This window comes from Athene noctua, chromosome 1, assembly GCF_965140245.1.
Source record: "Athene noctua chromosome 1, bAthNoc1.hap1.1, whole genome shotgun sequence".
Classification (NCBI taxonomy): Eukaryota; Metazoa; Chordata; class Aves; order Strigiformes; family Strigidae; genus Athene; species Athene noctua.
This window is the reverse complement of record NC_134037.1, coordinates 78,237,980-78,265,574: the sequence shown is the minus strand read 5'-3', so window position 1 is coordinate 78,265,574 and position 27,595 is coordinate 78,237,980. Positions and strand designations below refer to the sequence as shown.

The 27,595-nt window shown below is 38.4% G+C and overlaps 1 protein-coding gene across 2 annotated transcripts in view; it reads right to left on the bottom strand.

The window, feature by feature from the left end:
* Window positions 1-4,231: 4,231 nt before the first annotated feature.
* The window catches only part of PACRG (parkin coregulated), a 251,216-nt gene continuing 227,852 nt past the window's right edge, over window positions 4,232-27,595 (bottom strand). The window contains exon 5 of one of the 2 annotated variants that reach the window (XM_074924862.1): window positions 4,232-5,617. In XM_074924862.1, coding sequence (XP_074780963.1) covers window positions 5,457-5,617 — 161 coding nt within the window. In that variant the 3' untranslated portion in view covers window positions 4,232-5,456. The remainder of the gene's footprint in view (window positions 5,618-27,595) is intronic. The other variant, XM_074924853.1, reaches the window with a different exon arrangement.

Below are 27,595 nucleotides of genomic sequence, written 5' to 3'. Positions count from 1 at the left end.
CTGATTGCCAAAATCATTTAATAAACTAAGGGTATGTCATATTCATTTCTTGAGACAAGCATACAAGACCCAATGCTATGATACTCTGTTTAGATGCCCCCTTTCTTCCCATTATCTCAATGCATTTACCACACTCTCTCCAAGGCAGACTAAGGAGGCTGGGATTTAACTTCTCTTTCAGCATTTGTAAAGCACCAGGACTAGTTCCTGATTTATCTCCTCTCTCCTCGTGCCCTCAGCAGCCAGGGTCAGCAGACCACAGCCCATGCAGAGAGCACATGGGTGCCCACAGGGCCAGTGGCAGCAGAGAAGGTGCAGTCCCAAAAATGCCCCTGGCCACAGGTAGGCCAGCATGGCTGTGCCTTGCCTTTCCTTCCCCATGAGGGTGCCAGTTCTTCTGTAGCTTCACGTTTCTGCTCTATGTGAGGGGCTCTGTTAGCAAAAAAATCTGAGCAGCCCCTCATTCCCCCTCCCTTTCTGGTGGAGGAAGGAGACCTGGGGCTCACAAGCCAGCTGGTGCCCCAGCAGGGTGGCCAAGATCAGGTGCTTCCACTGCTAACAGGGGAGCACAGAGAGGGGAATGGGGTGACCACCAGCACTGGGCACACTGACCCAAAGGGACACTGCACAGTCCTGCTGCACCCACAGTCTCCAGTGTACAGAATGCACAGGGGTTTACAAAACTGGTTTGTTAGCTGTCCCACTCACTCCTGAACATTGGTAAAAAAAGTATTCGTTGATTTGTGGAATAAACACCCAAACCAGCATCAAAAAAAGGGACACTCGGCACGCAGCTGACTCCCAGCTTTGCAAGAAACATACACTTTCCCCCCGAGGCTGCGGATTGTTCCACTCAGCTCTGGCAGACTTCCACCCACCCCACCAGAAGCCATGCTGGAGGGCACCCACCACCCCAGAGGTGCTGGGAGGTGCATCCCTCTCTCTGGATACACTGTCCTAAGGAGGCAAGACCTCTCAACACAAAGCCCCACAGATACACCCGGGCTCTATTCGCTAGGCAAGAACAAGCTCAGCTAAGATATGCCCCACCACACACGGTCCCCTTCCCTCCCCTCATGCGCCGGAAGGATTATGGGGCCGGTGCAGGGAACTTCTTGTCCTGCCAGGGCATGAACCTTCCTCTCCCGGTCTCCAGGAGGCACAAAGCAGCTCCGAGCAGTTGCAAGCAGACAGGCTTTGTACAGAGTTCCCGCAAACATCTCTGCTTTTATTTAAAGCAGAAAACACAGGATGTTACAGATGAGTGGAAAAATGTGAACTGCCCCACTGCCTGCAGAGCCCCTCAGACTGGAGAATGCTTTTCTGGAAGTCAGAGGGTCTCCAGACAGGATTAGGAAAGCACAGTGTCTGCTTTAGTGTTTTATTTTTGCCCTGCTTGGCTGCAGCTACACCTCCCCGCACCCCCCCCCCCCCCCCCCAAACACCCCCCCAGCCAGGGTCCCACACCTTCCCTCCCACTTGCAGCTTCCCATAGCCCTTTTGTATTTGACTCCTGGGAGGCCTTTTTCAAACTCCTTTTGTCAGCTCCATCTCTCTGAAAGACTGGAAAGCTACCAACGAGAAGCCTGGCTCCAGCTCCCCACCATCAGTGCTGGCAGCAGCTCACCCAGTCCTCTGCCAGGCTCTGTCCCTCCACAGGAGCCCATGGGCAGCCATGGCCCAAAGCTGGGCAGGAGCTGCAGCCCCTTCTGCCCCTGCCCAGCTTCACACAGACAAGTTGCACCATTCAGTGACTCAACAGCTTGTAGAGCAACTTTTTACAGCACCCACCAGCATTCATAGGATGCCTGAGTTCCCTAAACTTTGACACCTGTTACAGTTTTCCTTACACAGCTTTGAGGAGAAATCATTAAAAAGATGCCATTTTTTCCTGTCTTGACAATTATGCAAGGCAAAGAAGGTCCACAGGTATTTTTTGCCTCCTAATGCTAACATATGTTTTTATTCTTCAAGCTGAACAACCACTAACCAACCTAACATGTTTAGCAAGATCAACTGGAGACACCTTAAACATTTAGTCTGAGAAAACCAGCACTTACAATTTATTTAACTATTCACAGGGCCCTTTACTGGCAATACTTACCTTGGTAGCAGCTAGAAGGTAGCAGCTAGAAAGCAGCAGCAGCCCCCTGTCAAGTCAGGGTACCTTTAATAGTGCTATGCTTAATTTATACCCCTTGAAACACCTGGCCCAGAGTGCCTTTTAATTGATTGCAATTAGAAACTGTTGATTGGCTTGCCCCTAGTGTCAGTGACCACAATTATATGTTCTAGTGAGAAGAAAGGCAGTTACTATTTTTTAACCACAATTTCAATTTTTGAGCATAGTAAAATAGCTAAGCAGTGTATTGAATGACATAGTATTACTCATATGCTTAAGCACCTGGGTCCTTGATCTTGTGCTTTATAAAGTGCTCTGAGCTGTGCTGTAATTGCCTATAAATATGCTGCTGATCATGCTTAAAGGGACACTGTCAAGGTTGGCAGGCCTACTGTTTGACTTAGTAAAATGACATCCTAAAATAGTTTTATCCTCAGTGTTCCTAAATTACCAACCTGTGGTTTTTATCATGCTTCTTTTTTAACAGTCCAGCTTCTAGGATTAATAAGGTTATGGGGGAATGTTCACTTTTAAAGCAATGGCCCAGTCATAGAAATAGTATGATAGAGGCTAATGTTCCCATCGTGAACATGCAAGTGAAAGCACTTTGCTGTAAAACCTATTTTTCCTGATGTGAATGGGCATAACCTCTATTGCCCTTATGGTTTGCAGTAAGGTCACCCCTTGCTGAAACAACGTCTTGTGAAGGAAATCTTCAAGAAAGAGCACAGGGCTGAGGGGATCGGGTCTGGGCAAGTCTGCAGCTGCATAAAGTACCCATTTTCCATGGCATCTCTTTGTCAGTCAGTAGTCTTGTCCTAGTTGAGCTAAAGGGGAGGCGATGCAAAAACAGTGAGTCGGGGAATAGAGTTGCAAAGCTGGTGAGGAGCCTGCAACTTCGTCTCATCCCCAGCAGTGCTGCTGGGATGCAGAGGGGTGATGGGATGGGGAAATCCCAGGGACGAGAGCCCTTTCCCGCACTGTCCCTTCTGCGAGAAGCTTTGTGGCTGGAGCCCAGCAGTGGAAGAACTGAAGCCAGCTATTGAGGACTTTTTTTGAACTTGGGCAAAGAGCAGTACTGGGCTTTCTCTTAAGGACAGAATACAAATAGCTACAGAGTGAAAGGTGGCCTGGGATTATTCCTTTTATGAAGGGCCTGATTTGTGTCTGAGCTGAATAACTCAGCTCCCTCCAAGTGGCAGTCCTCCAGCACACTTTGTACTCACGGGAAACCTGCAATGCCACGGTAACCAAACCCATAGGTGCCAGTAAGTAAAACAGTATGGCTCGTGGGAGCCAGGGACAATGCAGGACAGCTGAGGGGAAACAGAGGGAGAAACTGTAAGTGAAGGCTAAGCTTATAGTGCCAGAGTGGCTGTGTAGAAAGGTATTTTAGAAGAGGAGATGTGCCCTTAGCCCCTGCTGTCGTATCCTGCTAGACTCTGTGCTGCATGGTTTGAAGACAAAGTCTTGAGTTTCCAAGACACAGGCCTACAACCAGGCTTCACCTTCCTTTCTGATGGGGACGTGAGAGATTTACAGATAACCCACACGTGAGGCAGCATATTGGGTGTGCTTACCTATCATAGATGTGCATTAGTCACAGGATAGACACTGCCTGAACTCTAGAGACTTGAGGGAAGCCCTGGAAATGCGTAAAAGAAAATTCAGAAAGAACCAAAAAACAAATAGAAAAGAAAGGTCTCTGAAGGCTGGGAAAAAAGCACACCTGCAGCAGCCATGCCTAAACTGGGGACTAGTGAGCACTTGTGGTCAGTGGCATCACTTGATGCTGCAGTTCCTCGAAGAGTCAAGAAGAGTAAAAATCTTCCTCTTAACTTTTTTCTCAATTACAGGAAAGATAAGAAAGTAAAAGAAAAAAAAAATCCTCAAGCTGAAGATTCCACAGAACAAAAAAAAGCAAGTCTAATGTCAGTCTAACAACAGATCTAGCTCAAAGTTTCAGCAGGTGGGAAGGTGCTCCCCACACTTCCAGTACATACCCAAGAGAACAGGGCAGCTTAGGGGCTCTGTCTCACACAGGGAAGTCTTGTAGGGTGTGAATATGGATGTGGATCAGCACTTGGAAAAAGTCTCATGCGTCTAACACCAGGGTGCATTTTGAGCTCTAACAGTTACAGAGAAACACTTGAAAGTGCAACTTGCATATATTTAAGAGCTTCAAGAAACCAGAATAAAACCAAAATGAGCCTGAAGACTGTACTTTTAAAAATCTCATGCTTTTTAGACAAAGCTCGTATCTCTTGATAGGTATTGAACTGACTCAATATTTTTAAATGGTTGCCCTTGAGAATTGGAAAACTTGTTTTATTTTTTGTGGGTTTATTCCACAGAAATGCTTAAAAAGCAATAAAGTCAATCTCAATAGCATTGCTTAAATCCATGATTACATCAGTTTTGTGTTGTGGATATGCAGGAAGAAACCGAGTAGGAAATTCTAAGGGATTCCTGTAACAATAATTACATTGTTTGCACACATGTATACCATAGTAGCAGAAAAGAAACAGCAACCTTGCAGTTACAAAAAACCCCAACAGTGCCCTTTAAAAACATACGTGTATATTCTGTGTTTATCTACATTAACAGTGTCACTGGGGCTCGATACACTGTTTACACTTCATCTTCCATATGATTTATTGAAGTTCTGTCTGGGCTTTTTTTCTTCAAAACTGGTTGTGCCTGATGTTTGCCAAGAAGAACCCAAATTTCATGAAGAGCTGAACACCTGGAAGCTGAGATCAGGAGTGTGTAAGAAACACGAATTAATTTTATGACAGTGCTTTATAATGGACCATATAAATTTTCCCACTGTAATTGGTATATACATTCAACAGTTTTATTCTGTGTCAGTGCACATTAGTCGGCACAGCTGCTAGAGAGGCATTGCTGAACTGGTGTTTCTCTTCCATGACAAACACCTATTAAGCAGTCAGCATAAACTCTTCTTGTTACAGCCTCTGACATCACCCTCAGGGCAAGCGGACACAGAACAGCAATTGCTGAATTGCGTATGAAAATTATAGTTTTATTGTCTATACAAGTGAAGGTTTAACTCCGATTCCTGCTCGAGTCAGCTCTGTTATAAAGGAGTGATTCTTTCAGGGAACAAACAAGCACAGTACACCATTGTAATCAAAGGAACAGGCACTATTTATGTATTGGAAAGCCTTGTTCACAATAGTGCTAACACTCTAATGCCCCAGAAGCCACTATTTTAGCAGCTGTAGAGAAAAAAAGCATGACTAATAAGATACCATACAGAGTCAGATACAGTTTTTTAGAACACAAATGGAATCATCCCATTTTATACCACTCAGTTAAATATGCACGACTGATAAGTAGGGATCATGTATTTAATGTTTATATAAGCAGTTTCTCCACCGCAGCGTTCAAAGGCTTCCAGTGTCTCTTGAATCAGATCTCCAACATTTTCACGCTTCTGCTGGCTGTAGTCTATCCCATCGCCTGAATTAACTGTTTAATAAAATAAAAGAAAACCAAAACAACAAGAATTATATTAAAGTTAATATTATGCTTTGAAATAATGACACAGGAAATTGCAATTGCTGGACAGTCACTGTGCCTCTATTATTAACTTTGCTCTCTAACATGAAACACATCTGAATTTGAAAACATGATGGTTTTGGTATCTCTTTAAGACTCTGACTTTGTATGCCTTCAAAATTTGTTTATGTATGCATTAGTTCAGTATCTAAGCAAAAATCCTAATAAAAATAAAGGAAACATTCTTTTATAAGATAAAGAAGGACTCTCACTTACACAAGTTATTTTTTAAGACCACTACTTCTTTATTTCTAACATTTCTTATTTAGGACAAAATTGTACTGCCAGACACATAAACACTTATCTACAAAATGTTACTTCAGCTAGACTTGTTATGATTTGAAATCTTAACTAGGTATTCTTTTGGGATTGTTCCATGTTAGACATCATATTCACACACTTATGTTGTTTCTGATAGAAACATGTGGCCTAAAAGAGATATTTAGAGTATATAACATGGCACTCATTCAATTTCTGCTCCCTGAAAAATGTGCAAAATTGTCAATGTCAAAAGGACAAATTATTGCAGCCCTCAGATGCAGTAACATTTACTGCTGATGTCTCCAACACGGACTAGCAAGGGCGACACACATTCCCATACACACAACATAATTCTTTAAAAAAATCAGTGTGAAAAACTCTCACAAAAAAATAAAAAAAGAATAAGAAATAACTTCACCTGCAATGAAGCTGAGAGTTTTAAAGAAGGAAAACATATTTAATTTTGTTTTAAAGCAATATTATGGAAACTATCTTAATATGGTTATATTCCAATACAGGTATCAAAAACAATTTGGTAGGAGCATACTATACTCCGATCAGGTGTGGTGCAGTGGCCAGGTGGAGCAGCTCTCACGCTGCTGTAGGGTAGTACACTGTAGGGTGGCAGTGTGCCCATGTCATACATTCAGCATCCCAAACAACGCTGCTTGCTTATTGACACTCTCAGCCGGCCAGCAAAGAACACATTTGTCAAGACAATGCAAATTCTTGGGTAGTGACTGCCTTTCACATTAGAAACATGGTGCACACAAAGTCAAGGGTAGATTTTGCTCCCACTGCTGCCTCCATATCCCCAGGCTGGTGGGTTGTAGATATACAACTGCATCCATCCTCATGTCCTCTCCTGGATCTAAGCCCAAGGACTGAGAATTAAAGTTTGTGAATTTGTTACCAGTAAAAACTGAAGAAGCATGTTTATGAAGAAAGAGCTGATGAAGACAAGTAAAAATCATCCTTTTGCTGAATTTTCCTGTAAAATATCTGCTTGCACGCTGTTAATTATGTGTATATCCATTTCCCAAGCTCCTTACACACATTTGTGTCACTTTGCTTTTTGTAAAATGTTTACAAAAACACAGATGTGACATAAAAGGAGTGGGCTTCCAAGTGGAAAGGCAGTGAATTTTTTGTGGTGATTACTCTTAAGCACACAAATGCTTTCCTATGTATTAACTGTTTTTCATATGAGAAGCCAGGGCTGTGACATCAAAATTTACTACAGTGAAGTTACTGTAATGTCAGAAATAACAGATTATGAGAGTGCACAGAAAACACCAAGAGCTATTAAGGAAAAGGACTTATACAAAACACTAATGCAAAAAGAAAAGCACATCTCAATTGAGTGCAATTTAGACTAAGCATGGTTTGCTCTTGCAGAAAGTAACTGAGATCAGCAGTGCCTCATCACCTTTGTTGCATCTACACTGCCAGCACTCCCCAGAATACCTGGAGGTGTTTCTGATTTCATCGGTTTGAGCAAAGGAAACCCTGAACCTTGACCTAAGTCTTGGCAAATATGTAAAGGAATTACTGACTTTCCAACCATTTGTCTATTATCTGTAATTTTAAGCCTACACACATGCTCTGCTAATGAGCTTACACAGCTTTCATCATTCTTTCAAAGAAGTAGTAAAAAAATCACCTCCCTGGAAGTAACGGTGATACACTGCTAAGCAAGTTTGGAGGAAAACAACAAGACACCGTGATAATGCTGATAGAATCACAGAACCATAGAATCATTTAGGTTGGAAAAGACATTTAAGATCATTGAGTCAAATCATTAACCTAGCACTGCCAAATCCACCACTAAATCACGTCCCTAAACACCACATCTACACGTCTTTTAAATACCTCCAAGGATGGTGACTCAACCACTTCCCTGGGCAGCCCGTTCCAGTGCTTGACAACTCTTTCAGTGAAGAAATTTTTTCTATATCCAATCTAAACCTCCCCTGGTGCAACTTGAGGCCATGTCCTCTTGTCCTATCACTTGTTACTTAGGAGAAGAGACTGACTCCCACTTTGCTACAAACTCCTTTCAGGTACTTTTAGAGAGCGATAAGGTGTCCCCTCAGCCTCCTTTTCTCCAGCAGAGGTATCTTCCAGAATCCCATGTTACAGTCTTCATTATAGAGCATAGTCTGTACAATAAATGATGCCCTAGATGCTTGACTAAAAGGTGCCTAAGAGAATAAGGCACTGATAAAGGAAATAGTCTGCAAGGGAATTTTAAATGTGTGATGTGCAGACCATCATTGCAAGTTTTTTTTTTTCCTACAGACCATCTGTGCTATATGAAGGTTTGTATCCTCAAGACAGCCATAATTCACATTAATGTCATGACACAAAATATAATCAACAATACCAGAAAAGTCACCTCGTAAGTACTAAAATAGTTATCCCATGCAGTTATAGGAATTAACAAATCTTTCAGACAAAAAAGTTAATCATTAATCCAACAGGACAACATCCACTAAATGGATGAGTCAGGATGATCTGCCCAGTGCACCTAAGGGTAAATATCTAGTCATAATAACAATGAGGATGAATTGGAAAATACTAGCTACTGAAGTATAGCGGTCTCAGCACGCTCTTCTCTGGTTTGACTCTACTTCCAAGTTAGTTTCCTTGAGAAGCCAACGTCAGCCACAAAAATATTGCATATGTAAAGTGTGAACATGGATCTGATTCAAGCTCTTTATGAAGTTGTCCTTTATGAGGGAGAATAAATCAACATGAAAATGATAGGAAGCACCTTTGTCATATCTTTGTCTCGAAGTGAAATGTCTGGCAAATTCAGCATGCATCAAGAACTCTTTTCAGAGCAAATGTTATTTCTGTGTTTAGAAGAAACACATTGAAGCAATACTAACAGATCTAGAGGATTAGAATCAGGAAAAGATCTCATTTACCTTTCTGGATCAAAAAGTTAGTTCCCGGTCTCCTAAATCATGCACCAAGAGTTTCACGGTGCTTAAAAGTGAAGTGAAAGGCTTAGCACCTGTCAGGACCTGTGTTAGCCGGTGAAATCACCCCGCACACCAAGGCCAGGAGCGGCACTCCCTGCCCTGCTGTCAGTGCAGCCGGTGCCAGCTGCTACTGCTGAGGAAACCCTGCTCAGACCCTCAGGGACTGAACTCGGTGCTTGGCAAGGAACAGGGGTGGATTTGAATTCTGCTTGAAAACATGGTTTGTATTTGAGTCTAGCCATGCTTTTGTTCATGAATCAGGATATTAAAGAAATTCTAGTGTTATTTGTATTCCATCTCATTTCATTTTAAAATTTCACTAGGGTAATGCTACAAATACAAAACTGTATTGCATTCAAGAAAGACAATCAAGTTTCCCTCAGTGCATTAAGAGCTTGATAGGGCAGTTCTGAAGTCCTGGAGTGGACAAGAAAGGTAAACCAACCCTTAAAACTCAGTCAGATCTATTCTTATCTCTGAACATTTGTTAGCATCTGAAAGTTTCCAAGACATACTTGCAGTTTATTAGATTTCACTTCAAGGCAGGCCAGGTCTCAAATAGAGGGTTTTTTAATCCCCCAAATATGTCAAAGAATCTCTCTGTAAGTATCTCACAGATCCCAGAGCTTGCTTCTGGTGGTGGCTGTCCCCAAGGTTCTACCTCATGGAAAGCACAAATTAAAACCAGAGTTTTCATACACATGTTGTTGTAGGGGTGCCGTAGATCTTGGGATATTACAGTTACCCCAGATGTTAAATATCTGAGAAATGCTTAGTGTTAGAGGACAAAATAATACTTAAAAGAGATTTCTGAAGAGACTGTGAAGGAAGCCTGGTATCCCCAGCTTAAGCAATGTTTTTAATCAAAATTGTAACTCAAAGTCCATTCCTTTATTTTTTACTGATGAAATTTTGAGAGCATATATACAGGCATATATTTCAATTTGTTGTTTTAGAACATGTGGGTCCTAGCAGAAATTTTAAACTGACTAGTTAAAAACAGACAGCTCTTGTATAACGGCATTTTTTGGGTGTACAAATTGATACCCCAAAACTTGCAAAGATAGGCATCATTTCTCCCTTTTTGAATCTTGAGAAACAGAGATACTGAAAGGTAAAGTGACTTGCTCCAAGTCATGGAAGGGATTGGTCACAAATCATGATTTTTGACTTTATATTGTAGATGATTAAAGTACTATTTATGGTAAAATACGGTAAAAACAATTTTTAAGCTGCTCAGTTCATCCTAGTCAAACCAACAGGTATTTTCAGCAATTAAAATGATTACAGTAATCCAACACGCTATCCACTTAACTGAATAAGATTTTTACCTCAAAAAACCAACAGTGATGGAATTGTAAAGTGCAGATATACTTCTCGGTATGGAATTGTATTTCTACAGAAAAGCCTGTCACAGAACAATATACAGTTAAGCAGTACAAACTAGCATTAAAATATTTTGTGGAAAATTTCAGGACTTTATCATTTCTAGGAGTCAAAATCAGCACCAAGAAATAAATGGAAGCTGATTTCAGCTATAGATTGACATGCACATGTGTCAGAGTTCACACTGTGTAAGTTCACTGCTCAGGTACAGTTCACATCTTAATTAATTTTTCAAAGTCCTCTTGTTAGGATTAGTTTAATTGTCGTAAAAGATGTTGGCTTCCTGACCAGGTTGGAAATGAAAGCCCCTGATGAGTCAGTGCAGTGGGAGGGAGGAGGGCTCCTTTGCACCGCTCCTCTCACTGTGACTCAGAACTGTGCTTTCAAATTGTCAGCTCCAGGAAGGATGAGGTAGTTTGGTCTCCCTGTTCATTTAATTGAAAATCTGTGAAAAGTCATAGGCTAAGGCTCTAAAATCCTCCTGTCTGCTAAGAAACAGAGGGACACTGACAGTTCATTTCATTCAAGTGAAGGAAGAGCCATCAGGAGGTTATGGCTTCTGGTCGTCACTAACCCAGACAGAAAACCCCGTGTTCCATTCCTGAAGGCTCAGAGCAACGTGAACACCAGTTTTGCATGTTTCTTAGGACATGTCTACATTATGTGCACACAGGAGTGCAAACTGGCCTCAGGCAGGCTGGTGCCAAAGAAAGAGCACTGGCTCATAGAGTAATTTATGTCGGAAGGAGCCTTTGGAGCCATCTAATCCAAATGCCCTGCTCAAAGTCAGCTCCATTTTCAAAGCTAGGTCAGGTTGCTCAGGGTGAAATAGCTGAAGTTGCTCAGCGCAGAGTAATCCCAGAACAAGAAAGGGTGCAGAGATCCCCTTAGAGCTGGCAGAGCTTTTCACCAGCCATTTCAGATATGACGGAGGTGCTACTCCTTAAATATTAAAATCTGGCAAAAGACGATTTCCTGAAGTTACAAACTTCATAGGGAGAATTATTTTCTGTTTTGATACAAAACAAACCTAAACTTTTGGCATAGTAACAGGTTCTAACCTGCATATATAACATTGCTTTTGGAAGCTTACCATATACTGAAGAAAGAGGCACAGATTTGACTGAAAAATTAATAAAATTTCATTAGCGCCCTGAGTTGAAACGATGAACATATTTAAAAAATATATAACATGTATCTTTCAAAGCACATTAAAGCAGAAAGTTCTAATATACTTTAAGGAGGCCAAATCTTTGAATATGCACAGACCTGTTTTTTCTGACACTATTAACACTCAGAGTTCCTTGTCTCTTGCTTTACTTGGCTGTTCCTTCTATTTTTCATCACTACTGCTGCGTGTTTATCACTTTACAATGCTACAGTACTGCAAAGACTGGAGAAGAATGTTTCAATCCAAGAAGAAAACATGTATGATTTGAATTTTAAAAGAACACTAATATAGAGACATTTCTGCTCACCATAAGTCTTAGCAAAAAAACAATTTTATACTTTTGATATAAATTAGCTAGGTATTACCTAAATGAGATGCTTCCAAGATATCCTTAATTCTCATTGAAGACATTTTGCTTTAGCATATAGATTCTTTCTATAGTTGTCTTTCATATGCAACTAGCTTTTAGTTATTTCATAAATTAGCATTTATTTTAAAATGTAAGTGCTGCTACTATAAATACTATTCAGAAAGTCAACAATTCAGTAAGTGGAGGAAGTGCTCTGATTGGAAAGGAAACATTTGACTGACTTACAATGTTTTACTAATGATGTAAGCCTACTAGAGATAGCTGTAACTACTTGTAAATTGCTGCAGTATAAAAAAACCTCAAAATCAACAACCCAAAAATCCTAACTGAAAATGAGCCAAGACAGCAGCTGTTATCACAGTTTTCCATTTCCAGGAAATGTTAGCAACATCAATGTAATCCATTCTAAGCCCAGACTTTTTTTTTTTTTTTAAATCATTTAATAGAAGTACAAAAATGAAAAAGAAATCACAGATTTTGTCACAAATTATATTAGCAAACATATTTGACCAATGAGGGAAAAAAAAGAAATTGTATTTTTGTATTATTTTTTCCTCTGTAAGTACTTAAACTTCTCCAATGAATTTAGACTTTGAAGTTTGCCTATGTTTGTGCTATTGATCAATATCAAACAAAGTAGTAGTAAATAATCTTAGATAAACAGCATGCTCAACAGGGGAACAGAAACCAGAGCCTGAGATCTCTGTGGCCTTGGTGCACTGTTTACTGTTGCAAAATAATACATTAGGTCAAAATTGTGCTTGAAGTGCAGCAAGAGTTGCACCACTTATGTGAATCTGATGTTCTTCCAATTGTTTTGGACGTATATAAGCTAGTACAAAGTAAATACTGGGTTTTAGCTGGAAATCATGTTTGTGTGTGCAAAATTTTCATAGCTTTCCTGGACTGGTGTGAAATACAGTTGCTTGTCACACTATTTTCTCATCCAAATCTAGCATGATTAATGCAAAAATAATTAAACTGAAGGAAAACCAATTTTTTTGTATATGTGGAATAAACATAATTTATTTTAAAAATTAATTCAAAGTGACAAAGCTGAAAGTCCCAAAATGCTTTAAATATCACTGATTTCAGTATGAAATGTAATACTGCAACAGTCGATTTTTAACACTGAGTTCATTCATACTTAAACTCAAGATGCTCGACAATCCATTCTCCTTCCCCTCGACGAAGATTTTTATTTATGTAACTAAAATGCTTTTGAGGGAAAGCCCTAGGTTTTTCTTTACAAGCAAAAAGCTCACTCCTTCATTACTTTCTGTTAATAGCTGTTGATGTGTTTGTGCATCTGTCACGTACTAATGGAATCTGTTGTGTCTAAATTCACTGTTCAAAACCAGTACCATTTAAGGACCCTATTTAGCATAGCTTGCCCATCAAAAATTTCATTGACAACTAAATTAATTCAATGACTGCTTTCATAACTTTGTGACAGAAGGGTGAGCCCTTTACTACCATTGAAATGCAACCATATAAATAATAGGTCAATGCATTAAAAATTTCCCGTCAAAGTTATGAGAGCAAATTGCTAGATATGCCTATAAATTACTGGATATGCCTGAAGTTGACAGTTTTCTACTTTTTCTGTTCCCTAATTAACCAAAATAAACAAGAACCCAAAGTCAACTGAGTATTTTAGCAGTGATTTGAGAACGGACAAGGAGATGAAAGCTATGAATGACTGTGTGGATTTGCCAAGATTTCTTTCATTGCTGTGGGACATGGACAGAATTTATGCACTTTAAAGGACAGCTAGCACTGAAGCTGGAATGTATAATTTTATCGTCAAGCCAGACAGAAAGGAACACCATGGTCCCCCAGATATCTGTCCTATGAGGGTCAGGATATCTCCTTCTGTCATCTCTTTACATTTTTTTAATATATATTTTTTTAAAGTAAATTGAGTAATCTGATTACTGTTTCTTTCTGTGTTTTTTCAGTTGGATCAATGCATGTAGTAGATAAGAAAAAAAAACCCCAAACCTTCCCAAGATATGAATTTGCGTTCTTTTTATGAAGAACAGGAAGGACATAAAAATAAATACTTATCAAAAGCTAGGTAACAGCTATGTATTTTACATTAAGAAAAGCATACATTTGAATTTATAACAGTTTTTCAAGCAAACAGAAAAAAGCCAATTTTTAGACAACTAAAATGTATTATAATGTGTAGTCTTTACTAACAAGAACATAAAACATTTAAAAAAGGAAGAAAATTGTGTCCCCTAGGTGTGGTGTTTCTGCAGATTCGCAGCTTTTGAATTGTGAAAGTTGAAGCCTTTTGAAAGCAATATAGGAACTGCACATACACCACATGCAGATTTATTTTTTTTTTTTAAAGCTTTAGGAATCTCTCACAAAACTATCTCTTATCTTTTCCATCATTTTTCCTGCATTAAGTGTGAAAAAAGATAAACGAATAAGAAAAACTATTTCAGTAGTGACTCTAACTGGAGAATACTCACCCTTGTCTAAATTACACCTGTACCTTCTGTTGCTTGACATGTTATTCAAAAGGGCCCTAAGTATGAAAAAAGCAAGAGGCTCAGCAGCATCCAGCCCAACTTGCTGAATGCCTGAGATCTTCTCACATCACAGGCAGTTTCATACAGGAAGCTGTAATACTTTGGGAAATAAAATTACATGAAGAAAAGCCAATATGTCAGGATATAGAAACTTATTCTTCAGTTCAGTCTTCGGAAGTAATGCTTGAAGAGACTGTATGTTGATATGCAATGAAGACACTCCTGTATTCTGTGGCACGCAGTTTAGTGAGGACAAACTACCACTAGCAATGAGACCACAGCTGAACAAAAAGGAAGTACTGTAGATGGTCATCCCAGACACTCAATCTTTGCATCTTTTTGTGTCATTTTAAATTATTAAGTAGTAAGCTGAAGGAAGAGCATTCAAGAGTTCTTCAAATCTTGTTCTGACCTAAGCTAATTTTGAAAATGTTATTTTAAATATTGGCATTTAAATATCTTCCTTCAGAGAACCCTTTAGCACTTTTTACTGATACTAAATGAACTGAGAAACCATATATTTCTCTGAACACGTATTTCTCCTGAGATAATATATCAGTGAAAGGGAGGTTGGTTTGTGGCATGTTGTGAAAATGCATAACCCATCTCAATGGTTACTAAAAGTCAACCATCTCAGGTACGACTGCTTATTTGCCTTGCTTGCCTTCAAGACTGCAGGGACTCAAATTGTGGAGTGTGCTGATACTGTCAGCTCCTAAATTATCTGCTATTTTCACTCATCTGAGAAGAAACACTTTGCTGAATTTAAAAAAAGAAAAAAAAAGGAACTGAACTGCAATGACAGTTAACAGTAAAAAATGCTATTGATAACATCAGTGGCATGTACAAAGACAGAAGATATTTGCACATGCTTTTCCAGTAACCTGACCCAGTACAAAGACCACCTACTGAGATTTAGCAGACTGATACACTCTTGCAATACACAGCAAAACCTTTTGTTTTGCCACTTATGCAACTTTTATAAGATTACTTCCTTTGCTATCCAATATAAAATCATTATTTACTATGCCACTATAGGTATCATAGACTCTAGACTGTGGTTTTTAAAATGTACACCTAACTTTTTCACAAAGGGATTGCAGTATTAAGTTATTGAAACACAAGCATTTTAGTGATTTGCTTAAATACAATTGTTTGTAACAAAGAAGTCATTGCACACAAGAACTGTGTATAAAAACAATATGATGGGAAATGGTTAGCAGTTTATTTGAGATAAAACAATTATTAACGTATATTACAAAATATTAAGAGAAAATAATTTTTAATATATAAAAATATATATTGTTTTTATTATGCTTTATTACTTCTGTTCATCATTTTAAGAAAACGGTGGTGTTCCAGTAAAAATTGTTAATGCAGAATGTTTTTTCCCATTCCAGATAGTATTTTTCTGAACAAATAAAAATCAGTCATAGGTCCTAGCTATAGGAGAAAGAATTAAGAGCATATTTTTCTAATTTACAGTGTCCATCATACAATTTTATTGTTGGCATGTATAAGTATAGGGAAAAAAAATGGTGCTATTTCTTACATTGCTTACACCTGAAGAACTGCAGTCATCCATAAGCATATGATCTCTTAAGGCCATACTTTTTTTTACACATTTACTGAATAAGACCTTTAAACTTATCTATCCTGGGACTATGTGCAGAAACAAAAAAGGCTTTTCTGTGTGCAAACAGGATACATGACATGCTCAGCAGGGTAAATTGGACCCCTCTTAACACTGGTAATACCTTTACAATATCTGTATGGGTGCCTTCTGTAGAAAACATCCAACCACTAACAACACAGCACTTCTAGTTCAGTCTGTAATACTTTTATTAATACCCTTTCACTTCATTACAAAAGCAGTGAACCTGAACAGTAAAGCTTGAAAAAGAATCTTTTCTTCTCAGGTGGATTTGTATTTGCTTGTCCTAAATGGCTGCAAATATCACGTATCTATAGGCTGGTGGCAGTGTATTAGTTACAGTAAATCCATCTCCCTGTCAGTGGTCATTTGAGTGTTTGCTATCCTGACACTTGCTATGCCAGAGTCTTAAGGTATATGATCAGCAATTTTGTGACTTGGTATTCTCCAGCCAATCCTCACATTATAAGGCAAATATTATCACTTACATTCTCCAACATGAAACTAAAGCATGCTACATTTTGTAATTGCAATCTTAACTTTTTATTAATCATTCATTCATTCATTCATTCATTCATTCATTCATTCATCTTCCAGCCCTTTCAGACCAGGTGTTTGACAAGTCTACAACTGTTCCGCTTCAGAAGGAAAACGGCTCATATACACAAACACACATGCATGTCAGGACAGGGAGGAAGACACAAAAGAAGAAATGATATGGCTGAATGCTCTTGGTCAACTCAGGCTAGCCTAGGGGATTCTAATTAATAGCCAAGAAAACACTTAAATAGCATGGCAGAGCACAAGGTGTTTGAATATTTATGTTTGCATTTTTATGTATTATAATCATAGAACCATAGAATGGCTAGGTTGGAAGGGACCTTAAAAATCCTCTAGTCCCCCCCCCCCCCCCCCCTGCCATGGGCAGGGACACCTTCCACTAGCCCAGGTTGCTCAAAGCCCCGTCCAGCCTGGGACACTGCCAGGGAGGGGGCAGCCACAGCTTCTCTGGGCAACTTGTTCCAGTTGAACCACCCTCACAGTAAAGAATTACTTCCTTATATCTAATCAAAATGTACCCTCTTTCAGTTCAAAGCCATTACCCCTTGTCCGATCACATGTCCTCACAGAAAGTCCCTCCTCACCTTTCCTGTAGCCCCCTTTAGGTACCAGAAGGCCACTATAAGGTCTCCGTGGAGCCTTCTCTTCTCCAGGCTGAACAACCACAACTCTCTCAGCCTGTCCTCATAGGGGAGGTGCTCCAGCCCCCTGATCATCTTCATGGCCTCCTCTGGACCTGCTCAAGCAGGTCGATGTCCTGCTTATGTTGGGGGCCCCAGAGCTGGACACAGGACTCCAAGTGGAGTCTCATGAGAGCAGAGCAGAGGGGGAGAATCCCCTCCCTCGACCTGCTGGCCACACTTCTCTTGATGCAGCCCAGGATACAGTTGGCTCTCTGGCTTGTGAGCACACATTGCTGGTTCATAAAGAAGAATGAAAGTAAAAAGCTGTCAACAAAATTCCTCTCTGTCAACTTAAATATGCTGTCTCACACTTGGATGATCTGAGAATCATGCACACATTATAACTAGCTTTACGTTAATAACAGTGAAATGACCATTCCTATGAAGGAAAGTAATGAGGTTTTTTTCAGATACATTTGGGACACAATGAAAAGATAACCTGGAAGACCAGGACATACTTCAAGTCAAGACTAATACTCTCTTGCAGTTTTCCTGGAATGCTTATTGGACTGGTGAGCCTCCAGAGGAAAGGGAGAAGTAACACCTCACAGAATTCCTTCATTGCCTCTCTCCAACAGGCTACAGATGGCTGTTTCACCTCCTATATTGTTTAATGCTAATGGCTTCAGTGAGTTTACAGGTCTCTGATCCAACTCTGTAGCTGCAGCGCTTAATTGATACCCGTGGAAGCACTACCCAAAGAGTAATAGAAAACTCTGCTTCAGAAAAAATATTCTTAAACATTTTTGGACAACAGCAGATAGTGCAGAATGATGACTTTTGAAGGAAACTTTGGGATGTTATTTGAATGGAAAAGAATAATATATACCAAGGAGCGATTGAAGGAGCTGGGACTGTTCAGCTTGAGGAAGAGAAGGCTGAGGGGAGACCTCATAGCTCCCTACAACTACCTGAAAGGACACTGTAGAGAGGTTGGTGCTGGTCTCTTCTCACAGGGAATTATTGACAGAACAAGAGGGAATGGCTTTAAACTGCAACAGGGGAGGTTTAGACTGGACATTAGGAAAAAAAATTTCACAGAGAGAGTGTTCAGACAGTGGAATAGGCTGCCCAGGGAGGTGGTGGGGTCACCATCCCTGGATGTGTTTAAGGGTCGTTTAGGTGAGATGCTGGGGGATATGGTGTAGGGGAGAACTTTGTAGAGTGGGGCTGGTGGTTGGACTCCATGATCCCAAGGGTCTTTTCTAACCTGAATGATTCTGTGATTCTGTGATTCTAGTCACCATAAATTCATGCAAGCAAAATTCTTCAGGAGTCACCAAGAAATTTCGTCACTGAATGGTGATATCTGGAAAGGTCTTCCTGAATTACTCATCCTAGCACAGCCAAAGTTTATTGCGCATTTGACTGATAAGTAAAATAGACAATTCTTGTCCTGGGGACAAGAATGTGGACACGGGAGGAGTAGAAGACAAAGAAAAACAAAGGCTGAAAGTGGAGGAACAAAAGCCAAGGACATTCATTTGGCCAATTAATTTTCTTAAGTATGCTCCATAAAGGTTCTAATTTATATGAATATATACATCATGGATTAGCATAGTTATTTCATAGTGCAGTTTAAGGTACCACACTGGATGCCGATCGACATGTTATATCTGAGCCTGTTGAGTTTCCACTGCCATTTTGTGGCAAAACAAGGTGAAAAGGTAGATAGGCTTATCTGCACGTTTCTATCTAGGATCCAATATCTTTGCTCTACAGTTCTGAGTAAGAATCTCACCCACTTAGAAGTTTACTTTGGGAAATGATTAGAAGGGAATGTCAACCTTACTAATATAAATATAGTACTCCTTACAGGAATGTGTGCTATCAGCTTAAGTACTGACTTTTTAAGATGGAGGAGGCGAACTGAAGCTGTTACTAGTCCATGAGAGGAGAGGTACTAACAGTCTCCTAGTGCTTGAGACCTCTTTTCTGTTGTCTTCCTTCCTTATAATTTTATGGATCAAAAATAGCATCATCCAGAGATCTCTTGCTGGTTTGGTAACATCCTCATTTTAGAGGCATACACTTTCCTCTCTCCTTAATATAAAAAACTGCTGAAGAGTCAATAAGTCATTTTAGGCATGCTTGTTATCATATCTAGTGCCTCAGACATCTGCCTCAACAACACTTGAAACTGCTGATAGTTGTATGGCAGAGATTATAACCACTGTCACTGAATCCTCAGAAGTCATGGAAGAAGTCAGGCTAAAATCAGTTTACATATCCTCACTATTGTAATATATCCATATCTAGCAGCTTAGATGGCTTAAACAGGGGCTATGATTCTACCTGTGTAGGGGGAATGTTACAATGAGATAAGAACTTGATTTAATAGGAAAGGAACCATAATAGCTCTCACAATTTTCAGGTAACAGACTGACTTGACTTCATACACCCATGGAAGACAACTGTGAAACCAGCCAGGCAGAATTAGAGACACAGGGTAGGACAGAACATCATGGTATAAATCTCTTACAACCAGAATGGAAATTTCAGACCAAGTTAGGAATTGCAACACTTAATATTTGTCCCATGAGCTCTGCAGGACTGCACTAGGTAGGGCAGCACGAGACTCACCTCATGACATAAAGTAGGAGTTACTTTCCCAAGAAGAGTGGCCAAGTGAGTGAAAGGCTGATCAGTGAGTCTCACAGAGGTCTCACAGTGGACTCCGTGGTCCCACAGAGGACTCTCAGTGAGTCTCACAGCGGGGAACAGCAAGCAGAACAGTGTTTAAAATCTTGTTTTTCTCTTAGACTCAGATGTTTGCATCCACCCTGGAGCTATAGCCGAGAAGTTTTCCTGAGGGTAGATATCTATTGCCATTCCTTCTGGATGAGGCTGAATGCTTTCTTTAAAAGCAGCTTTTGCCACAAGACAGTAATGATACATGTTTCCCATGGATGTGTGTTGTTTTTCTGCTACATCTCTTCATGGTAATAATTCAAGTTTCCCACAAGATCTACCAGCTAAAAGATAGTATAAGCTGAGGTCTGTTTTGACACCTTGTATTTCTTGTACACCCTACCAATATTTCTCTCAGTATGGGCATAAATTTGGATCCCTCCCCTCTACCCAGATGCTTCTTTTCCCAGAAACTCTGCCACTTTTCCACTTTGATTGAATTTGGATAATGAGTTTGAAAGTTATGGGAGTTGAGGGTGGGGAAAGACTTGCAGAACAGAATAACCTTGTGACCTGTAAGTCTTGCTTTCTTAAGATGGCAGGCAAAAATAATGAGCAAGGGCAGCAGTGGCCTCCTTCAATGTTATTGTTTGAAAACGCAGTGGCAGAGCACCCTCTCAGGAAGCAGAACCACGTCCAGCATTGTTCAGACTATGTGGTTTCAAATCTACAACTTTCATGATTCAGGGAGATTTTACGAAATTATAAAATTAGTTATTCATGGAAAGAGGCTCTTTTGACCTCTGTGCTTATGATTTGGCAAGGAAGAAGCTGCAAGACAGACCTTTTGTTAGACTATGAACTTCTGCCAATGTTGTCAGAGAGACACAAAGTTTAGCACCTGAATCCAATTTTCAGCAGGTACCTGAGTGGGCCGATCCTGAGGCCTTACCAGTTCCCAAATGAAAACTGCAATGAATCAGAACATCTGTACACGAGGCTGGATACTTAAATGCCTAAATACAGATTTACATGAATATATCTACAGTGCCAAGTTTTAAGTGTTTTGACTTGAACTAACTTCCTAACAGATGGGTATTCTGCATTTATCTTCATTTATTTATGGCTGTTTATGTTTTTACAGATGTAATAACTGAACTAAAAGTGATACAAGCTTATTCCTTGTCGTTTTACTTATTTATATTGCAATAACAGTTAAAGATATGACTGTACTGCACAATCTATAGAAATTACATGAAGATGATCATTTTGTGTTGTACTCACAAAAGGTCATTCCAAATATTCAAGAAAAACTGCCATGACCATAAGGCAAAGTGAACAAACATAAATTAGATGTTGATCTTAACAAAAATAAACAAACCCCAAAAAATCTTTTTTTAAAAAAAGGAGAAAATAAAGAGAAATAAAAAAGATAAAGTATTGAAGTATGTGTATTGAAAGCTCCAGAAAATGGAATTCAACAGAACTCATGAAACATTTCTCAATAAGATAAATCTCATGCTACATAAAATGCAGTTTGTGGTATCATAAGCAGATATAGGTCTGATTCAGGAAACTGTCATGCAAGCGTGTAAGTGATTACAAAATCAGAACTAAAGGGTGTTTATTTATATCAAAGCATTTCCTAACTAAAGAAGCAAGCAAGCAAGACAAGCATGTACAAAATATTAAGAACGGAAGGGCCTGCTTTCAGCTATATTCATGCCTCACCATGTAAATCAATGAGTTTCAGAAGACTGAGTGACTTAGCTTTTGTCTTCCTACTACTCTGATTAATTAGCTAATTTTCAATACAAAAAAATTCATAACTTTTTTTCACAGTACCAAAAGGACAAGAAAACAACAGCTGTCCATTACCCATCTAACGGGAAAAGGCACACGTGACCATGAAACACTGTGAGACTTCAGTAAGAAATGTCATGAGAAAGAAAATTTCTCAGCTTTGAAGTTGTATTTATTTATATGTAAGTTGTAATATCCAGGGAAAGAAGTTTGCTGTAATCATTTTCTTACATTACTGTAACATGTATTTTTAACGTACTGCTTTAACTACAACCATCTGAAGAAGATTCAGAAGATCATTACAGATGTCACATTTATTATACACCTTTATGTGCACTGTAACACCACTGCATTTGTATTGAGAAACCAGACCTGGAAGGAAAGACAAGGAAATTTTCCCACTAAATGATAAAGATGGTCTATTTCCATAAGCCAAGTAAATTTTTCAGGAAACATAAACTCAAAAAAATTATTGATGCAGAACAGTTTTTATCACATCAGCTGCAGAACTCCGGTGGGGAAAACAGAAAGGAGAAGCCCTCAGGCCACATTTTGTGTGACCTAATTCTTTCAAGGGTATGTTTCTGCAAATTTTTAGGAAGTGACAACACAAATGAACGACAGTTCTCACCGTGATGTTTTCATGGAATCTCTGCACAACCTCCAAACAGCAGACTTTGCACCAACACCACAGTACATAGTTTTGTTGTAGAGTTTAATTACTTTTGGATGTAAATGAGCAGAAAAACAATTATCACACACCCAGCAGAAGAAATGGTTATGCTTCTATAAATTTCCGGTATTCTACTGCTGTGATTGTCAATTTAAAGTTTCAGTCTATATGCTGCTGCCAGTTAATGATTAGTCTACTACATTTTGGTGAAATTGCACTCCAGTCAAGGGAAATGAAGTAAAAAGATGAGGGAAAAAAGAAACTAATATTGTGAAAGTCTAATTAGAGAAGCAGGGCTAGTGCTGGACTTAGCTGTGATGAGGTTGTCTTTCTATTAAATTCAATACACTGAATACAGTGAAAGCAAGATCGAATATTATTTGATTTTCATGGGTGAAGTGTTAATAGGAGCATGGATTAACTTTTTCCCCATGTTGTGAAACTGGTTTTATATTAATGCAAATCAGAATACAATCATTCTTCTCTCTGAGACTATATTTCTAAAATCTGTCCATTTACTTTCATAAGGATTAGTGCCGTGCAGTTTATTTTGAAGGAAATCACAATCCTTCAAGAAAGAACAAAATAATTCTTTTGACTTCAGAATCATCAGCAATATCCACTAGAACTTAATTTTAAGTTTCCTATTTCAGACAACCATTTCTTACTTATATGGTTTTAATTCATGCTTGTTTGTTTCTAAATGAGTAGCAAGCATTGCAGCAAGTCAATGTGGTTTTCTTCTAACAACTTAAGACCACATTTTATCTATAGTTGATAAAAACATAATTAAAAAATAATTCTTTAAGAATGTAATTGGATCCTATCTAAAAAAAAATAATATATATATATATATATATATACCCTGTATTTCTCCCCTAGAACATCTAGGTATCATATTTCACCCTTCCTCCAAAAGTATTAATGGGCACTCACAAAAGTTTTACTAGCCATATATTCTGAAACACTTCTGAGTTCATGACACATGAACTTGGTACAGTAAATGTTGATTGTAAAACCTCTCTGAGTGCCCATAAATATATATGTTGTGGAGAAATATTATGTATTAAACTCTTCATCCCTCCACCTACAATTAATGTAGAAAGATCCAAAACACATGATTTAGATAAGACAGAATAGCATTTTAAATGAAAAAGGACAGATGCATGTAATACACATTTTTTTACTTTAAATTGTGCACAAAGTTTATTTGCAGACCTTTGAAGTTGATGGGAATCTTGGGTATTTATTCAGCTGGAACTTGAAGTATTTAATATATAATGCATATGTTCCCTGAAATAGTTCAAACTGACTACTACAAACAAATAGTGGGATGTTGTATACACACATCTCAAATATTCCATGAAGCAGATTAAAGATGCAATATGGACATCAATTCCTTAATGCTTCATAGTGCCTATTCAATAGTAAAAAACATCAATAGGATTTTGTATTTGATTTTCTAAGAGAACCTTAAGTCTCCCATTCCTTAATTAGTCCATGAATACAAGGAAAATCTAAGGAACATATATAATGCCTATATATATTTTTTTCCCTTTTAATTCTGCTGTGCTGAGGACTTTCTCAAAAATTCTTTTGATAAACATCCTTAATATAAACACCTATATCGGCAGGAATATTTTCATTTGGGAATAACTGTGAGAGTCCATACTCTCTGATGTCAGTAGTTCCATCATGCTGTTTATTTATCGCTAATATATGTACCATTCTCAGCTTTCACCCTTCCCAGTGTCTCACAGGAATCAACTCTTAGGACAGAGTGGTTATACAAATTCAGATTCCATCAAGACAGAAAATGATGTGCAAAGAAGAGAATATTCTGTTAATTTTTGCTAGAACTATCACCTTCCAACCTGTCGCCTTATACTGAGCCATTCTCAAGCTAACTTGACCATCAAAGCAGTTCATTTGGATCACTTGGCATTCAGTCATAGGATGACTGAATAGTTGAAAATTTTGAAAAAGGTCTTTTTCCACCCGAGACTGACTTTCAAGCCGTAGTCTAGCCTGCTGTATTATGATTAGGCCCTGGGTTTTTAATTGAAAACTGCTTGAATGAATTACTGAAATCTATATAACTTTGATATAAGCACAACAAACTGATTATTGGTGTCCTTTAAGATTGCCAGGCCAAAGATGTGGTCTCTATCCTAAATTTAAAAATCCTGTAACATGTTTTACCCACATACTGCAGAGTGTATTTCTCTGGGAGGAGATTGTCATCCTCAGTTGTTCTCTTTTGTATTAATCATGAATCTATCAATCTGAAAAACAAAGCTTATCAGAGCAGAATATGGCCTAATTCAATAAACAGACCCCCAAAATTTTCACATTCCCTGTCAGAGGGTATTAGATTGACCACAATTTTCTCAGCTTTCAGAAGAAAGCTGAAAACTCACGTCAGATGAGTGTACTCATAGTCACTATACAAAGCAGCTAAGAACAACATCGGACATGGATCAAGGTGGAAAAGGTGAGGTTAAGAGAAAATGAGATTGCTGAGCTATTCTAAGTCTAATTAGTTTTTTAAAATACTCAAATCCTCTGATAGGTAACAGTAAAAAATCTTACTTATATGAGAAAGTAAGAAACACTTTACCCTGGAAAAGTATTTAATGTTGGGAAATGTTTTAACAGAAAATAAGATAGGAGGGTTTGGTTTTTTTTCAAATTTAAAATTAAATAATCACACTAAGTAATAAACATTTTGTGGCTATTACATAATCACAATTGATTGCTTAGTTGCAATGGTTTCTAAAAAGAAAAATTTTTAAAGAAAATGTGCGGTTTAAAATGCTTGTGTGTAGTATTTTATAACAAAATGTGGATTATAACTGTGTAATTGATTGACATTCAATTAAAAAGCTTGAAATTAAGTAAAGATGGCTGTGTATTGAACTGCTGCATTTCAGCGCACTTCTGTTGGCAAATCAACAGATCGCTTTTGAATTGTATCATCACAGGTGTAGAACTGTAAGTTGAAGAGTGGAGTCTGTAATCAACATGCATATCTGTCCCTCAGAGCTCTTGAGTGATGCACCTTTTGTTTCCATCTTTTGAACTAAACGGAATCTTTGACAATATTAGGAGAAACTTTTAGATTATTTTTTCATAAACTACAAAACTAGCATAAGATAACTTCTTTGGAGTGAAAAGCATTTACCTAATCTGAAGATCTGGCCAGTTCTATTTAATCACGAAAGAGGAAGGGTTTTTCCCAAAGATCAATTAATTTATTATTTTCTGAAATAACAACAAAAAAATCAAGTTACTAACTTAAAAGCACCTAGGAAAATGTAGTTGGAATGTCTAGAATTATAATATAGACCCTGAAGAATAATTTATAAAGTGGCATTACAAGTCCAATATTCACTCAAGGTTTACTGACCTAGCAGGAAAGAAGTGTTATTTGACTCTTAAAATTGCTTGCACATAGTATTCAGTTTGGTTTCAGGAAGAAGAATAGGAGTAATAGACTGAGGGGAAACAATGAACATTTTAGACCTCTAGAGCATAACCTCAATGAGTAGTGTGGGACAAAGACCACCATTTGATATTGCAAGCTTTGAGTGCTGGAGATAATTCCCTGAAGCTGTTTCATTTATAACATTGGCATTAGACCTGATTCACCACAGTCCATGTGAAGAAGGAAATGGCAAGACCATTATAGACATCTTTAAGGTTGACTATAAATGATAAAAAGATGAATCCGCTTTTGTTCAAGAAGATGAAGTAAATGACTAAGGAAGAGGTGTTTCCTACTATCTAAGGTCAAATTCACTTCATGAATATATGCATGTCTTCTACTGTAATTAATGGAGGTTCAGACAAATCTACAAACAGAATCTAAGATAAGGCATCTACTATTTTAAACAACAATAATATCAGTATAGTATATATAATGCTAAATACCTAGTAAATTGACCTTAGTGGAGTTTACAAATTTGGATCTAAATACAAAATGTAGCTATTTGAACGTAAACTCACCATTTGTACTCCAGCTATAAATTGTGACCATCCTTTTGCATAATTTGGACAGCATTTCTTAGTTAGATATTATTTATTAAAATACACCAATAACCTTTGTCTTATATTTCAAGAAATATTTCCTCCCAAATAACAAACAAGAAAAAACTTTCAAGATTATTCTACTGTGCACAAAATGTTATCACCTGCAGCATGTATTTTAAATGTTCCTGAAGAATTGGATGGTTGGGTTTTTTTTAGTTTGGTACCTATCATTGCTTCATGTTAAACAATTAAAATGCTTAAATACATTGTCCCTCTATGAATGAGGAAACAAAAAGTACACTGTCGGCATATTTGTTAGATGTTATTGAATTTAGCATGTATATTAGAAATGCAATCTCATTTTTTTTTCTAAATTTGTAGATCATAGGTTGCATTAAGTAGAGCCTAACTGCCAGACAGTATTTGGAATTTGTACCATTACATCTCAATAACTTCTGATTTAATCATTATAGTATATCCTCCAACATTTTGAAAATGTTTTTCCGATGAATGCTATCTTTTTAACATATTCTTTCATACCTCCCACATTTCTGAATCCCACGATTGATTAGAATACGGATTTGAACAAGTAAAATAGCCATCCTTCATTGGCCCCAAACAACTGACCAAATACAAACATAGAAAAGATGAAAACCAAAACATAGACCCAGGTATATAAGGCCCTGAGCATCTGTTCTGCTGATTAAGGATACCAATTAAACCCAGACACCGGAGTGAAAAGAGTAGGCGTATTTTACTAGTGATAGCCAATGTAACAGTGTAATACAGAAAACATGCAGTAAGAAATAGCAGAATAGTGCACTTAAAGCAGTAAACAGGAAAAAACAAGGTAATGCATCAGATCATTACTACACAAGAGAGAGAGAATAGTGATTAAGAAAGATTCATCACCACTTGCACACGTTACCATCACCCAGATCCGCAGTGGCTGGGGAGCCCCGGTCACAGCAAGGATTTGGAGAGCCTGTGCCGGCAAGTGGGAAATCCTACGCAGTGTGTCCACCCGTAGGTGAGGCTTCCAAAGTCACTGTGAGCGGGCCCAGCCTTATATACCAGAGATGACAGGCCAGAATAGCTGGCACCTTTGTTTTGAGCGGAAAATTTCT